Here is a 15,208-nt window from a genome sequence, read left to right on the forward strand (position 1 = left end):
AGCACATCATATCAGCTTTTATAAAGAATTTATGTATTCAACAGAATCAACTCATTAGATCAGCATGCCTGGAGTAACAATTACATTTTTGCAAACCTTTAAATATGGGTTTGCCAGCATATTAGATATAAAAACTACATAGATAAAAAAAAAAATAAAAAAAAGCAGGTAAATCTAAGGATTTAAGTGAAAATTCTACTGCTTGCTAAATGGAATTTTATTGGCAATTCTGTTGATATTCAACATAACTGAATATCTTTTCTGGTAAGCAGCACTCTGGTAACAGATTAGCCTAAAGACAGTCGTGTTGTTAAGCCAGTCAGTTTCTTGCAGACAAATTCTCCTGACCTACAGAAAAGCTTCGATGATCTTTTGCTGCAGTTTTAAAGGAACCATGGTCAGTAAATCTAGATCCTCCAAATAGGAAAGTATAGGATCAAGAGAAGGAGGAATGAATGGTAAGTTTACCAGGGCTTACTATCCTTATGCATTTGGTTATGGTCTTTAGAGATGTAAGAGAATCTGGGCCTGTTTTCAGGAACAGAAAAAACTAGAGTTAATAAATTTATTGGCACATGGGCAAGTGAATCAAATCAAATGACAGATGAATTTCCTCACCTTGGATATTCATGTCCTCTGAATAAATTTTTGTCACAGTTGATGAAAGCTCAGAGAAACCTTGACTAGCTCCCAAATCACCATTCTGTAATTCTTGAGGTGTCCTGCGTATTATTCAGAGCCAAAAAAAAGTTACATGCTAGTTAAGGGAATGATGGAGATACATCTGATCACAGACAAAAAGCATAAGATGGAAACAATACCCTGAACCAGAGTCTATAGAAGAACCCAAGGCAGGCTGGCAAGAATAATTAATTCCTTCACAGTCAAGATCAAAATCAACTAATAGCTCAGAGATGGAGAAATCCATGCCAAAAGCATCAAAATTAGGCAAATCCATGTCAAAAATCTCTTCTTCACTTTTGGATTCAGATGTTGAAATCCCATCAGCAATTGGTTTCCCTGAGGTTGTTGGCAGATCAGAATCATCAAAATCTAGCCTTCCCTTTACATGATCCCTCTTGCTCATCTTCTTCAAGTTTGTCTTGATTGGTGAGCAAGAAGAAATGCACTGGTTTCTCTCCACGTAGTAAGCTTTCTGTTTGAAAGGGCTCACAATAACTGTCTCTGAAGAAATTATAGTGCAGTTAGCCGGTGTGATTACTTGGGGGGTATTATTCTTGCTGGAGTTTGCAGTCGAAGAAATCTCCAGTGGAGAGATGGCTTTATCATTTTGGGAGGAAATTGCTTGCGGAGGTGTTTTAGGACCAGATGAATTTGCTACAGGAGATAGAGAGGGCTGACTGAACAAATTCTTAGCAACACTGGATCCTTGAACCACTGACCCACCCAGCAAACGGTTGTGGGGTGAAGAACAAGCAGCTGAAAATTGCTTAATATTTTCTGGACCATTAACAGCATCAATTGATTGAGACAATGTATCGTTACCTGGAATTTTAAACAAAAAAAAAATGTTTAGAGAACAATTCAAATATTGAAGGTGAAAATTCTATAAGGACATATCAGAAGCATAAGAGAATTTGCAGGAAAGGAAAAAAAAAAAAAAAAAAACCTTTGGTTGGCAACGGCTTGGTGGGTAATTTACCACGAGACCTCTTAGTAGGTGGAGGTGCATCAGGAACAGCCTTTACGTCCTTCCTCTTTTTGGCAGATAGGTGATTTGTGACTGGTGTAGAGAAATTTGCAGGCTCCACTATAGCGTTCGAGGGCATTGGTAAGGGCGTCACAACGGGGGAGTTGTATGCATGATAACCTAAGGAGAAGGCATCAAAACGATGAAGCCACCAAAACAATAAGCAGATCTTTGTAACATGACTCATGATTTTAGTGCAAAGAATTTCCACATATAAAAAATTGTTAATGACCATGATCACGGGAAATTGCTCGTTGCCTAAAGGATTCATTCAGTGGCTCTAAGAATTCCAAGTCAAACAACTGAAGCTTCAAATCAAACAAGATTAGGCTCAACTTTAGCATAGGTTGCATTATGCTTGACATTATCAGGACTTCAGTTTTCTTGAATTCCAACAATCAACACATTTCTATTGAAGAAGATCCAGTTTTGAGCGCCTTAGATTTGAATGTGTAACCCTAATTATTCAGAGGTTATATTTTGATCAACAGTTCTAATAAACTGTATGTACCAGATCCAGCTAAATGAAAGCAAAAGTCATCAACCAGATTGGATAAACAAATAGCACCTATTCATCTATTCTGCAAGATTATCCAAAACCCAATTCTATCAAATAGTTGCCTATCTCAGACATTACTGTCACCGAAATTGCGAAAAAAAAAAAAAAAAATCACAAGCAGAATGGTACCTGAGAAAGGCCCAACATTTGGATCTAAATGATGAACAACAGCTGTTGATTTTGTCCCCAAAGCCGGAATCATGGAGTTGGGAGTACTTCCTCCAGCGTTATAAGCGTTCATAGCGTCTTGCATACCCTGCAACAGCGTCTGGACACGAAATTTCTCCTGATCCAAACGGATCTTCTCTCGTTCCAGCATCACCTTCTGCTCCTTCAAAGAAATGTACTCGTCCAGCATCGCCCCCAAACTCAACAAACTCTTGGGCGCCTGTAAAAACCACACGAATCCTTTATCAAACCGCGCAAAATCAATGAAACACGCCGATCTTAAGCAAATAGCCTAAAAATCGAAAAGCGTACCTCCTGAACCGAAGATTTGGAAATGAGGTTGGAAGCTTCGTTCCTGAAAGTGGAGCGAGTCTGGAAGTAGCTGTTGTCGGAGAGATATCGGTCGACAATGAAGGCGACCTGGACCGGAGTGACCTTCCCCTTGCCCAAGTTCTCAGGTTTTCTGGGTTTAGTCGGCTTCCCCATATCTTCTTCACAGGAAAAATGAGATATGAGAAGAGATCTGCGAGCACAAAATATACATATAAGGAGCAAAAGGAGGGTTGAAGAAGAACGCGGGAGTATTTGAAATTTTTGAAGAGACTCATAATAGGGAGGGAGACGCTGGTTTTTTAGCGGTTAATGTACCCTCTTCCCTCTAAAATTCTAAATCCCCCAAAACCTTTTTTTTTTTAATTCGCTTTTGGCGGATGTCAAATTCAACTCCCTCCATGCGGTAAAAATGGGCCCAATGAAAAATAAATACCCCAATATTCTTTGGATTGTATAGGAGTCTACAAACCAGCTCATAAATCTTTTTTAAACTCTTCGATACACGTGGACATTTGACATACACGTCACCCAAACACTTTCATAGTAGTCTAGAAGTTTTTAACCGCATGTTTAGTAACTATTTTTTAAAATAATTCTAAAAAAATGGTTTTTGAAAATTATTATTTAATTTTTATAAAATAAAAAATATATTTAAAAATTAAAAATATTTTTAACTTATTTTTTTAATCATTCTATATACAATTATTTCTTAAAAAACTTTTAGAAAATAAAGAAAAATAAGATAAAACGATTAAATAATTTTTTTTCAAAACATTATATTTTTTATTCTTAAAAAGTAATTTTTAATTATCAAACATATTTTCTGTGTTTTTAGTTTTAGAAAATATAAAACGGTTATAAAAAATAATTTCCAAACAGTTCATAACTTTGTGAAATTTTACAAAGTTTTTAGGATTTAAATTTTATGTCATGGGTCATTTATTGCAGAATTCTATTATATTTTATTAAATTCTATGAATTACATTAAAGTTCCTATGGACCAAATAAATAATAAATCCAAAACATAATGATGTTTTAACACAAAAATAATTGCCAATAAATGGATGGTAACAGTAACACCATAAATAAATGACTCTTTAGCATTGTTATGTTTCAAAAGATAGAAGAGAAAAAAAAAACGGGAAGTGTGGTTAAGCTTCATGGGCTGAAGCTAGAGCCCAGCATCAGAAGCCCATTATCCCAAAAAAAGAGGAGCACAAAAATACAAATCTGCTATGTAACGTTACCACTCCAGGTTTTAGCAGCAGCAGGAGAAGATGAAGCAAGGGCTTCTGCTATGTAATCCTTCATACAACGCTCCATCTCTGCCCTCCCTTCATTTCCCAATATCCACAGCTAAACGTACCACTGTCATCTCTGTAAGCCTTGATTCAGCCGATACCCGACCGCTTACAGCCAGAGAAAGAAGACAACTCAGAAACGAGAGGAGAGAGAGCAAAGCCACCACCAATTGGAGAGAAGAGGTGGAGGAAAGGCTTCTCAAGAAGCCCAAGAAGAGGTATGCTTCCTGGACCGAAGAGCTTAACCTCGACAACCTCGCTCTTTTGGGTCCTCAATGGTGGGTCGTTCGCGTTTCACGGGTTTCGGGTCAGGAGTCAGCGGAACGACTCGCCCGATCCTTGGCCAGGAACTTCCCCGACATTGATTTCAAGGTAGTTTGGGTACCGGGTAGGATTCAAAATCATTCCTACTTTGGGTTTCGTGTTCAATGATTGATGAATTTCCAGTTAGAAATGCTATGCTCGTGCTTTTGGGTTTCACTGTTTCATGTCTGCCTTTAGTTGTGTTGTATGTCATTTGAATTATGATTCCTGTATACTTTGAGGGCGCTGTTTTTGGCTTCCCCTCTTTTCTATTTATACTACTTCTCTTTACCTATCCAAAAAAATATATATCATTGGTATTATGATCAGTCTTTTAGGTTTGATGTGAATCCTTTGATAGATATTCTTCTCGGGCAAAATCCCACTGCGCTTATGTTGGATACAATGCCATAATTAAGTTAAAGTTCCTTAACCCTACCTCAAGTTTCTTATATAGTCCTTGGATTCAGTGGCAGTTTTCTATTCCATGTAGATTAAGTTGTCAGCATTATGCTAGATCCTTTATTTCGTTGAAATTTTTGGAGTTTCTCGAATCTTGCGAGCAAAATATGATTTAATTTTGTTAATTGTTTTGGAAATGGGGCTTAATGATGACTATTTGAGGCATATGGATTTGAATGCCAAAAAAATAAAATTGCCACAGGTGGATTGCGGCTCAACCTCCTTACTGTTTGTTTCAGGTTTATGTTCCATCTGTCCAAGTGAAAAGGAAATTAAAGAATGGATCGATTTCAGTTAAACCAAAACCCCTCTTTCCTGGGTGTGTATTTTTAAGGTGTGTACTGAACAAGGAGATACATGACTTTATAAGAGAATGTGATGGGATTGGAGGCTTTGTTGGATCCAAAGTTGGAAATACGTAAGCATTCATTCTTGTTCTCATTGCACTAGTTGAATTTGCTATAATTACTTGTTTCAACACTATTCAGTAAAAGTAGTATAAGGATTTGATAGTATAGATGTTGAAGTGTCTTGTAGATGCATCATACTTTGTCCCCCTACAGCTAGGATGCTCTTATTTTACTGGGCATGAAAAACAGTGAAGGACCTCCATAGATATCTGGGAAAGATGTAACTTTACCATTTTCTAAACTTAAGGGCTATCCAATTCTAACTTAACTCTACTGATTTTATGACTCATGGGCCCTGTAGAGGAGATGCATAGATGGTGCAGCAGCATAGTAGGAAAATAAATTTGTACCTGAAGAAAGAGATTCTGATAGCAAATTTTTACCCAAAGAAAGAGAATTGGAGTAAACTGCATATGTTCCAGCCAAAAAAATGTAAAACAAAATTTAGGAAAGAAAGTATTCCTGTAATGAAAAACCAGGGTTGTCTTATTTGAATGTCCTTTCAGCCTGCCTGCTTTTTCTCCATTGCATAAATTTCAGGCAGTTTGAAATGATGCTGATCCTTCAACATTTGCAGAAAAAGGCAGATTAACAAACCCAGGCCAGTATCTGTTGATGATATTGAAGCAATCTTCAAACAATCAAAAGAAGAACAGGAAAAAGCAGACAAAGCTTTTGAAGAAGAGCAGCAAAAAGAAGAAACTATTAACCCTGAGAAACTGATTATATACCCTCATTTAGATTCCAAAGATGTTACAATATCTGTAGTAGATTCCAAGCCAAAAAGGCGATCCAGAAAAGCTTCCAAACCTACTGCAGATGGTGCATCAACAGCAAAGCATGATAAGCTCCTTAAACCAGGTTCAACTGTCCGAGTTGTATCTGGGACTTTTACAGAGTTCTCGGGCAGCCTTAAAAAGCTGGATCGCAAAAATGGAAAGGTATGCTATTAATTGATACATCGACTTATTGACGTTTAATACGATTAATATGTTGCAAAGTCCATGTGAAAACTCAAAAGAGAATAGAAGAAATCATACTTTCATAAATATCTTAATTGAATTATATGTAATGATCAATAAATTCAGTTTAATTCTATGTCTATACGTGTCAAAATCCTAGCAACAATCTAATCTATTCCATAAATATTTGGACTGGAATTGACGAACGACTAATAACAATATGCCTCTTTATGTGTTCATCTATTCAAGACTAAATTTAATGTTATATTGTTTTCTTTCAGGCAACTGTTGGATTCACTCTCTTTGGAAAGGAGACCTTAGTGGACCTTGATGTCAATGAAATTGTTGCAGAAACAAAGTGATGTAAGCAACTTTTTCACTGATAATTCTTATTAATTGTTAAGTTTATCCATTTCATAGCTTTAATTCCACTCTCCTTTATTGTATTTTCACCCTTTTTCCTGCATAGCCTTTGAATCTAGAACGTACTCTGTGATTGAGTGAGAGCCTCATGCTCCCTAAATTATGAGGTCACTTGCTCAGTCTTAAGGTCCCATTTCTCTGGCCATTGATGATTCCTTGCAGCATTAGACAAATTAAAAATAAAAAAAATAGTATATGATTGCAAGGGGAAGTTGCCAATTAGATTGAAATCTTCCATGCAGGTTGCTATTTTTGACATAGTATATGCTCCATGCTGCATAAGCTGTCTAGTTCTACTTGGCAAAGTATAATCTTAATACCTACTTATGTCTGGCATATGATACTGCTAACAGATGATTGAGAGGGCTTATCCAGGATTTGCAAGTTGGAATGCAGATCTTTGTATGCGTATATAACCACATAGTATGCATACTTGTACTTCTTTGCAATTCCATGATAATTTCAGTTGCAAGTTTTAAACTATGATTTGTACTTACTTGAGTACATATACTAAAATCCAGAGACAAAAATCTACTAGAAATCTACTTTCATGATTAGTCTCAATGACATTAACATTGTTTAGGTTCTAGTTTGGTCAAACTCAGTTGATGGTTATTTTGAAGAAGAGGAGTTAGTTTCAAACTCATACAAGACAGATAGCGACTCTAAATAGACCTATAGAGACCTTTGTCATGGATTTGATTTGAGTTGAGTTGGTATCAGAATAGAGCTCAAAAGTGCTAAAAATTGTTGTCTAGACTAGTGCAATGGTTCCAGGCAGTGTCTGCACTGCGTGCCAAGTAGACTTTCTGCTCCCAACTCACATAGCAGCACAGTTGCATCAAGAGAAGGTTCTATTTTTGGCCACTATGCTTCCAGTTTGGTTGGTATTTTGGTACTAGACATGGAGTTTTGCTACTAGTGCTATTAAGGATATGCTACCGGTGCTAGTAACATTTCACTACTAGTGCGAGTAAGGATGTGTAATTAGGGCTAGAAACAATTGACCAGAAACACAGTAGAATACAGAGGCATGCAGTCTGGATATTTGCTTTATGCTCTACCACTACCAGCTCAAGGCGGATTGCACTCCCAGAGCAATAAAGACTAGAAGCTTGGTTTTTCTATTCTGACATGTGCTACCAGACAGGAGCATTGCACTAACAATGCAAGTAGCACTAGAAGTGCAGATTATGTTATGAATTCAAGGTTAATAGTTTCTGGTTTTCTTTTCTAGGCATTTATAGGTCAGTTATGAGTTCATTTGTCTATAAATGGACCCTAGGTCGTTTAGATTTGGTGTATCTCTTAGAACTCCCTGTAATTCATTGTGAAAACTCTTTGAGAGAGAAGTTGTGAGAACAACTCAAGTGTTTATGCAGGCCAATCCTAGTAGTGTGTGACTATAGTGATTTATTAAATTTTGATTCGTTATTATGGTCCTGCATTTGTCATTCAAGAATCGGATCTGAGTGCTTTCAGAATGCCTTATTGAAGAGAGTTAACAATCAAAGAATTGCAATCTGATCCAGTGGGACTCTGGAGATCAATTGTGGTGTGATTATGTGATATGGGTTTAGTGTGACTCCGGAGCAATACCATTGGCTGAGAAATCTTGGGGTGATTTCTAGTACTGAATGTGACCATGTCATGTAATAAAATTGAGTATTGTGGTGCATTAAGGCTGTGATCTGAAAATCCCAGTGGGATGCTGAGTGCCTTGATGTGACTTTGAGGTTGGGCACTCATTTTCAAAGAGAAGGCACAGAATGAGTAGATCAGGGATCAATCGAGGGGACTCGTGTTTGTTTAAACTAAACTTTGTAGCTTTATTATTCAATAGTGGAGTATTGCTAGCTGGAAAAGCTCATGGTTTTTCACCAATGGAGGAGGTTTTCTGGGTAAAATCCTTGTGTCTATTGTATGATTGCTTTTGCATTCATTATCTACTACATAATCATAGCATTATTAGCCAATGGAGATTAAAATTGGTAAACTTGAGATGATTTATTTTGACTAGCATCATCATCATCATGACATTAGTTTTGTTTTCACGTTTTTCAACATTAAAGCCAAGTACTTGAAAGAGAGCTAATGTGACACAAAATCTGCATAAGGAAATGCCATTTGGTGAAGCCAGACAAAAAAATCAGTATATATGTAAAAGCCAAGCTCTTCAAAGAGACGAAGTGACAGAAGATCTGAATGAGGAAACACCATTTGGTGAAGCCATATATTGACAATGAAAGAAAAGTCTTTGCCAGCATTTGCAAACATATTCTCCACAAGTAGAGCCTTGTTTTAGTTGATAGGACATTGGTTTCAGCTTTACCTTGTATAATGCATATACCAGGTTAAAACTAATCATAAGACTGTTTTACATCCCCAACAAACCCCATCCCTTCTTCAAGTGTGGGTGGAGGTGGGTGTTGGGTGTTGGGTGTTGGGTGCCTATCAAAATTGTCTGTGTTATTTTCTTATAGGTATACTGTTCCCATCAGAGGATACCACCTATCATCCAATGGAATTGTTTTGTTCCTTACCCTTAAGAGATATATTAGTCTACCCCAGATCCGTAGTTTGTGCTTTGACCATGCTATCTAGATAGTCTGCGATTCTTGGGGTGTTGCTATTATGACTATACCATTAGATATTCTCTTATTTTGCTCAAATGCATATGCCTATTTTGCTTTTAGGGCTTTTCTTTTTTTGCTAGACATTTGCCATTGATCAATTCAGATAGGGCTGTTAAACCACATAGGGTGAGATAATGCCATAGAATATTTTCTGGATGTGGGATACGGAATATCCATTTTTGTCTATTTGAATGCTGCCAATTGAAGGTGTTGTTTCATTGTCATTAGATTGGTTGATAACTGACATCACTTAATTCCTAGTGAAGCAAAAGATCGTTGAAAAAGATTTTGATAAGGAGTCACAAGGGTAAGAAAAACAGTTGTTATAGATAAGCCTATGTCAAACCCCACTACGTATTACTTCTTCACAGCATCTCCAACTGATTAGCTTTCAGTCTAAAGCATCCTATACCCCACAAACCAGACACATGCATGCATATCCATTCAAGATGGAATTAGGAAAACCCAAAAAAGGAAAAGAGTGAAAAGAACAAAGATTGATGTTTGATTACCTGAATCCTTCTATGTGTCTGCCAAGTTGTTTTCCTAACCCCTTTGCCTTCCTATGGGTGGAGGGTCCTCTCTCCTCCGGATCAAAGAAATAGATTTGATTAATACGGGGCATTGTTAATAGGTTTTTCTTGCTTGGGCAAACATTTGCTAAATATAAGGAGCTTACAAGTTTAGAAGATATTGCTAGCAGCATTTCATTTAGAATTAGTTAATTAAAAGGTACAAAAAATCTCAAATTTGTAATTCTAGCATTTTTCACTTTTGAATTTGAAAAGTAATATATTTTTAATAAAAATATTTTTAATATTTTGATTATTTATATGTAAGTTTTAAAAGGAAATGTTATTTTTTTAATTAAAAATTGATATTTTTTAGACTTGAGAAAAAAAAAATGACCGATAAGTCTATGTTGGGATGACGAAAATATTTATAATAAGAACCAAAAAAAAATTAAATTGAATTAAATTTTTTTGCTCAAAGAAAAATTAAGTATAATTAAAATTATTCTAGAACTTTTATGCTTTAAATTTTTATTTTCTATATAAAACATAAAATGAAGGAAATAAATTTGAGTATTTATGTACAAAAATTTGATTAAATTCAAACTAAATTATTATTTTTCTTATATTTTCTAAGATTAATTATTAAGGTCTAAAATCCTACAAATAGACAATTATTATGTATCACGCGTCACGCATATTGAATTAACTGGATTTAATTTTTGTAAAATATCCGCCATCCAATTAAATTGAAAAAAAAAAAAGAAGGAAAAAAAGTAGTACGACGTGGAGGGTGGAATTTTAATTGGAGGGTCCCACCAAAAGTCACGACCCACAGCATTTGAAAATAATTGCAGAGGAGGGCCTTTATTGAATGGAGAATCGCATGGGCCCTACATCGATCTTCAAAACGTGATTGTATTTAATGTTGGTGTCAACTCCTACGATGATCGGATCACCAATTTCAAGGACGTGGAATCTCTCCTGGCGAGTACCTACACAAGAGTGGGACGCAGCCTATCCTCTGCACAGAAAATGGCTCAACGGAACGTTCGTTAAATGCAACACTGACCTGTCCTGTTCGTTGCCAGGCTCACTTGTCTCCTTCTCAGCTGTCTGTGCCTTTTCCTTTCGGAACCTATCCGTTACCATATCAAAATCACAAAAGCACGCGCACATTAGTTTTTTACTGTAAAGAGTTTGCTAAAGTGGGCACAGTGCACAACACCTTTGTTGTGTGTTGGATAAACGCCACGACATGGTGTATCTCTACGCACGCCGCGCCATTTAGATTGGGCCCTCCATGAAAACTCATCCTTTTTGCCCCCACAAAACTTTAATACTCTACTTTTGTGATAGAAACCAAAATTTTTAAATCTAAAAACAAAATAATAAACCAAGGAAATAAAAATGAAAAAGAAGTGGGGGACTCTCCTGGAAGTACAGAAAATTATTGACTCGCGGTCTGGTATTAACAGCTGTACATAATGGATCAAGGGCATGGAGGGTGCGTGCCTCCAGGGTAGTAACAGTAACACATAACAACATAGGCCCTCTTTTTTCTATTGTGATACTTCCACTAACTTTGATTGCTTTGCAAATGCATCCTCATATTCTACATATTTGCGTTTAGGTTCTCATGTTACTTATATTTGTAAATTAAAATGACATCATGCCACGCAAATCCTATAAATTTGAGCTTTGACCCAAAATAGTGCGATTTAAAAAAAAATTCCAAAAAATAAAGTTGTTTTCAAAATAATTTGTGTCACATAAGCTGTCATGTCATAAAACCGTAGTTGATGATTACGGTTTTATTTTTCTAAAATGGTTAGAAACCATAATTACCAACCACGGTTTTAACTTTAAGTTTAAAGCCGTAGTTGGTGACTACGGCTTTGACTTTTTTTTTTAATGGTCAAAGCCGTGGTCACCAACTGCGGTTTTAACTTTATATATATTTATATATAACTTTAAATTTTTTAATAAAAATATTATATTATTTTGATTTTAAATATACTTATTTCATTATTTTAAAAATAATAATATATGAAATTAAATAATTGATATTTTTAATTTGATATAAATATATTTTTAAATTTTATTAAAATAATATACTCTATATTTAATATAAATATATTTAGTTAATTATATTTAAATATAAATAAAATATAATAAATTATGAAAGCCTATTAAAAAACAAATAATATAAATTATTATATTAATTAATAACTTTTTATATTCTATATGTAAGTGGTATATAATGTCACATGTATATAAGTTCAATTAAGTTTAAAATTTATCATATTTTAATTTAAGTTCATAATATTATATCGATATGATAATAATTTATTTATATATTTAAATAAATATGCTAAATTTTAAACTTAAATTAAACTTTTATATATATATATATATATATGTGTGTGTGTGTGTGTGATATTATATACTACTTACATATAATATATAAAAAAATTATTAATTAATATAATAATTTATATTATTTTTTTCTCTAAATAGGCATTTATAATTTATTTATTTTAAATAAACATAATTTATTATATTTTATTTATATTTAATTTTAATTAAATAATTATATTTATATTAAATATAGTGTCAATTGTTTTAATAAAATTTATTTATATATTTAAATAAAAATGTGATAAATTTTAAACTTAAATTAAACTTTTATATATATATATATATATATATATATATATGTGTGTGTGAGGTATTATATACCACTTATACATAATATATAAAAAATTATTAATTAATATAATAATTTATATTACTTTTTTATTTTTCTAAATAGGCATTTATAATTTATTTATTTTAAATAAATATAATTTATTATATTTTATTTTAATTAATTAATTATATTTATATTAAATATAGTGCCTATTGTTTTAATAAAATTTAAAAATATATTTTTATATCAAATTAAAAATATCAATTATTTAATTTCGTATATTATTATTTTTAAAATAATGAAATAAGTATATTTAAAATTAAAATAATATAATATTTTTATTAAAAAATTTAAAGTTATATATAAATATATATAAAGTTAAAACCGCAGTTGGTGATTACGGTTTTGACCATTTAAAAAAAAAAAATCAAAGCCGTATTCACCGACTTCGGTTTTAAACTTAAAGTTAAAACCGTGGTTGGTAATTACGGTTTCTAACCACTTTAGAAAAATAAAATCGTAGTCACCAACTACGATTTTATGACATAGCAGCTTACGTGGCACACACGCATTAAATTCGGGCATTATTTTGAAAATAACTTTATTTTTTGGAAATTTTTTTTAATGGGTCAAAGCTCTATAAATTTTGTTATATTCGCCGCCTTGACATTATGTTTGCAAAAATACCCTCCTCAACACTGCGAAAAGGGCAGAGGTGGCAGGCACATGTCAGTTTTTTCTTTTCAGATAAAAGTTATTCAACTTTAAGTACACTAGTAGGTTTACAACTTACGATTTCCCCTTATCAGGGCAACGAGTAATGTGTAAGGGGGAAGTGGAATTTTAGCAAAAATCAAGGGGGGTAAATACGCGAATAAGTAAAGGAAGAGGAGTATGGTTGCAAATTCTACCAAAAGTGGAGAAGACAGCTGCAAAAAAGAAACCCTTTATTATATTCCCTCACTCAGCAAGCACTGAGAGAAAGTGAATTCACAGAAGTAAACGTATTTAATTTTCCCGGCCTTCGAGCAACCCCACCCTCACTTCTCCTCTCAAACCCTAAACTAACAAAATTTAGCAGATGCGATCAATCCAAAAACCCTAGATTCCTCCCCACAACGCCCAGATCCACCTCCAGCCCACTTCTGCTATGGCTTCACCCTCCCTTTCCACCTACCTCACTACCCTTTCATTGATCGTTTTCTTCTTCAGGACATTATCTGCCGTCCCCATTCCCTCTTTTTCCTTCAACAGTTTCGGAAAAGATCCGAGTTTTGAGTCCGATTTTGCTCTGTACGGTGATGCCAAGGTCGTTAATGGCGGCTCTTCGGTCCAGCTCTCGGGCCCAGCGAGTTCAAGCGCCGGACGCTTCGTTTACAAGAGACCCGTCAGGGTCGTTGAAGGAAACCCCAGAAACTCGGTTTCTTTTTCCACGTATTTCTCCTTCTCGATGTCGCCTGGAAATGGCGGCGGTTTGGCTTTTGCTGTGTTCCCAAGTGGGTTTCCTTTGAACGTGCTTAACGGTAGTTCTTTTGGGCTCTCACATGGGTTGAAGGAGACAGCAATTAGGGTTTTTGCCGTTGAATTTGACACGCCGAGGGATGCTCAACATGGTTATTCAAATGGGAACCATGTGGGGGTTGATGTAGCTAATCTCGTATCAGTTACAGTGAGCAATGTGTCCTCGATCGATTTGGTATTGAACAATGGGGAGAGATTGAATTGTTGGATCGACTACGAGGCAGGGTCGAAGCGATTAGAGGTAAGATTGAGTAAATTTGGGGATATCAGGCCCGTAAGTCCCTTCATCTCTCACCCAATTGACCTGTCAGAAATGTGGAATGAGGATGAGGTGTTTGTGGGGTTCAGTTCTTCAAGTGGGAACTCGTCTCAGACGTGTGTAGTCTATTCATGGAGTTTTAATACAAGGCCTGTTCCACATTGGATGCATTCACAGCCATTAGATCCGAAAACTTTGAAAGAGGACATGAGGCCTCAGACAGTTCACGAGAAGAGGGCTTGTCTTTTGAGGGTCCTTGCTGCCCTTATTTTTGGCACTGGGTGTGGGGCATTAGGAGCTTTTATTGCCTTGTTCTTGTGCACCATATTTGGGAATAGGCGTCCGGTGGTGCCGGTGCCGGAGGAGTTTGTCATGCGCCCCGTGGAATTCGAGTACAAGAAGGTCAATGTAATTGTAGATAAATCCATCCAAAATGGAGGGAAGTAGACGTTTGAGGTGGGAGTTGTGTTGGAGGCTTTGTGTTGTAAATTCACGGTCTTTTTGTTTTGTTCTTGTATTCTTATGGTTGTATTGTGTGGTTGTAATTCCATTATCAATCAGCAAATGTACCTTATGTTACATATTTCCTGATGGTAAGGGGCTTTCAACAACAGCTTGCGGATGTTTTCAGATTAATTCTCAAAAAACTGATCACAGTTTTGCAATTCTCTCTACTTAGCATCTCTGTTTACAGCTTTGGCATTTTTAGTATGGTTTTTCCCACTGAAGCGAAAGGAACGGACTTTTTTCCTTCAGCTTCCAAATCCCCTAATCCTTACTGAATTTGAATAGCTTGAAATTCCTACCCCCTTCTAGTTGTTATAATGGTAACCTCCGCTCCTCCTCTCTTTGATTGAGGTGTTCAGTACCCCTGATTCGAATTACCCAATTATTTTGACAATGTTATTAACCTTGAATTGTTGTATTCGACTGTGCTCTAAATTCCTGGTCGTTAG

The 15,208-nt window shown here is 35.3% G+C and overlaps 3 protein-coding genes across 6 annotated transcripts; 2 read left to right on the forward strand and 1 right to left on the reverse strand.

The window, feature by feature from the left end:
- Window positions 1-11: 11 nt before the first annotated feature.
- LOC117920932 lies at window positions 12-2,982 on the reverse strand. Of its 2 annotated transcripts, none has more exons than XM_034838635.1 (7): window positions 2,751-2,982; window positions 2,400-2,658; window positions 1,664-1,831; window positions 822-1,506; window positions 619-722; window positions 469-528; window positions 12-375 (listed from the first exon to the last, which is right to left on the reverse strand). In XM_034838635.1, exons 1-7 carry the CDS (start codon window positions 2,922-2,924, stop codon window positions 320-322), a joined length of 1,506 nt encoding a protein of 501 aa, XP_034694526.1. In that variant the 5' UTR covers window positions 2,925-2,982; the 3' UTR covers window positions 12-319. The 2 variants fall into 2 exon arrangements, with proteins under 2 accessions (XP_034694526.1, XP_034694525.1); XM_034838634.1 differs by having other exon boundaries at window positions 1,631-1,831; window positions 2,751-2,980.
- Window positions 2,983-4,019: 1,037 nt separating this feature from the next.
- On the forward strand, window positions 4,020-9,112 carry LOC117919796. 3 transcript variants are annotated; one of them, XM_034837050.1, is made up of 5 exons: window positions 4,020-4,444; window positions 5,077-5,255; window positions 5,825-6,188; window positions 6,491-6,572; window positions 8,750-9,112. In XM_034837050.1, exons 1-4 carry the CDS (start codon window positions 4,049-4,051, stop codon window positions 6,569-6,571), a joined length of 1,020 nt encoding a protein of 339 aa, XP_034692941.1. In that variant the 5' UTR covers window positions 4,020-4,048; the 3' UTR covers window position 6,572; window positions 8,750-9,112. The 3 variants fall into 3 exon arrangements, with proteins under 3 accessions (XP_034692941.1, XP_034692940.1, XP_034692939.1); XM_034837049.1 differs by lacking the exon at window positions 8,750-9,112 and adding an exon at window positions 6,986-7,121; XM_034837048.1 differs by lacking the exon at window positions 8,750-9,112 and having other exon boundaries at window positions 6,491-6,638.
- Window positions 9,113-13,450: 4,338 nt separating this feature from the next.
- On the forward strand, window positions 13,451-14,917 carry LOC117921216 (L-type lectin-domain containing receptor kinase VIII.2-like). The gene has a single exon (XM_034839048.1). The coding sequence runs from the start codon at window positions 13,623-13,625 to the stop codon at window positions 14,697-14,699; it is 1,077 nt and encodes a 358-aa protein (XP_034694939.1). The 5' UTR covers window positions 13,451-13,622; the 3' UTR covers window positions 14,700-14,917.
- Window positions 14,918-15,208: the final 291 nt, after the last annotated feature.

The sequence above is a fragment of the Vitis riparia genome, chromosome 8 (assembly GCF_004353265.1).
Source record: "Vitis riparia cultivar Riparia Gloire de Montpellier isolate 1030 chromosome 8, EGFV_Vit.rip_1.0, whole genome shotgun sequence".
In the NCBI taxonomy this organism is placed as follows: domain Eukaryota; kingdom Viridiplantae; phylum Streptophyta; class Magnoliopsida; order Vitales; family Vitaceae; genus Vitis; species Vitis riparia.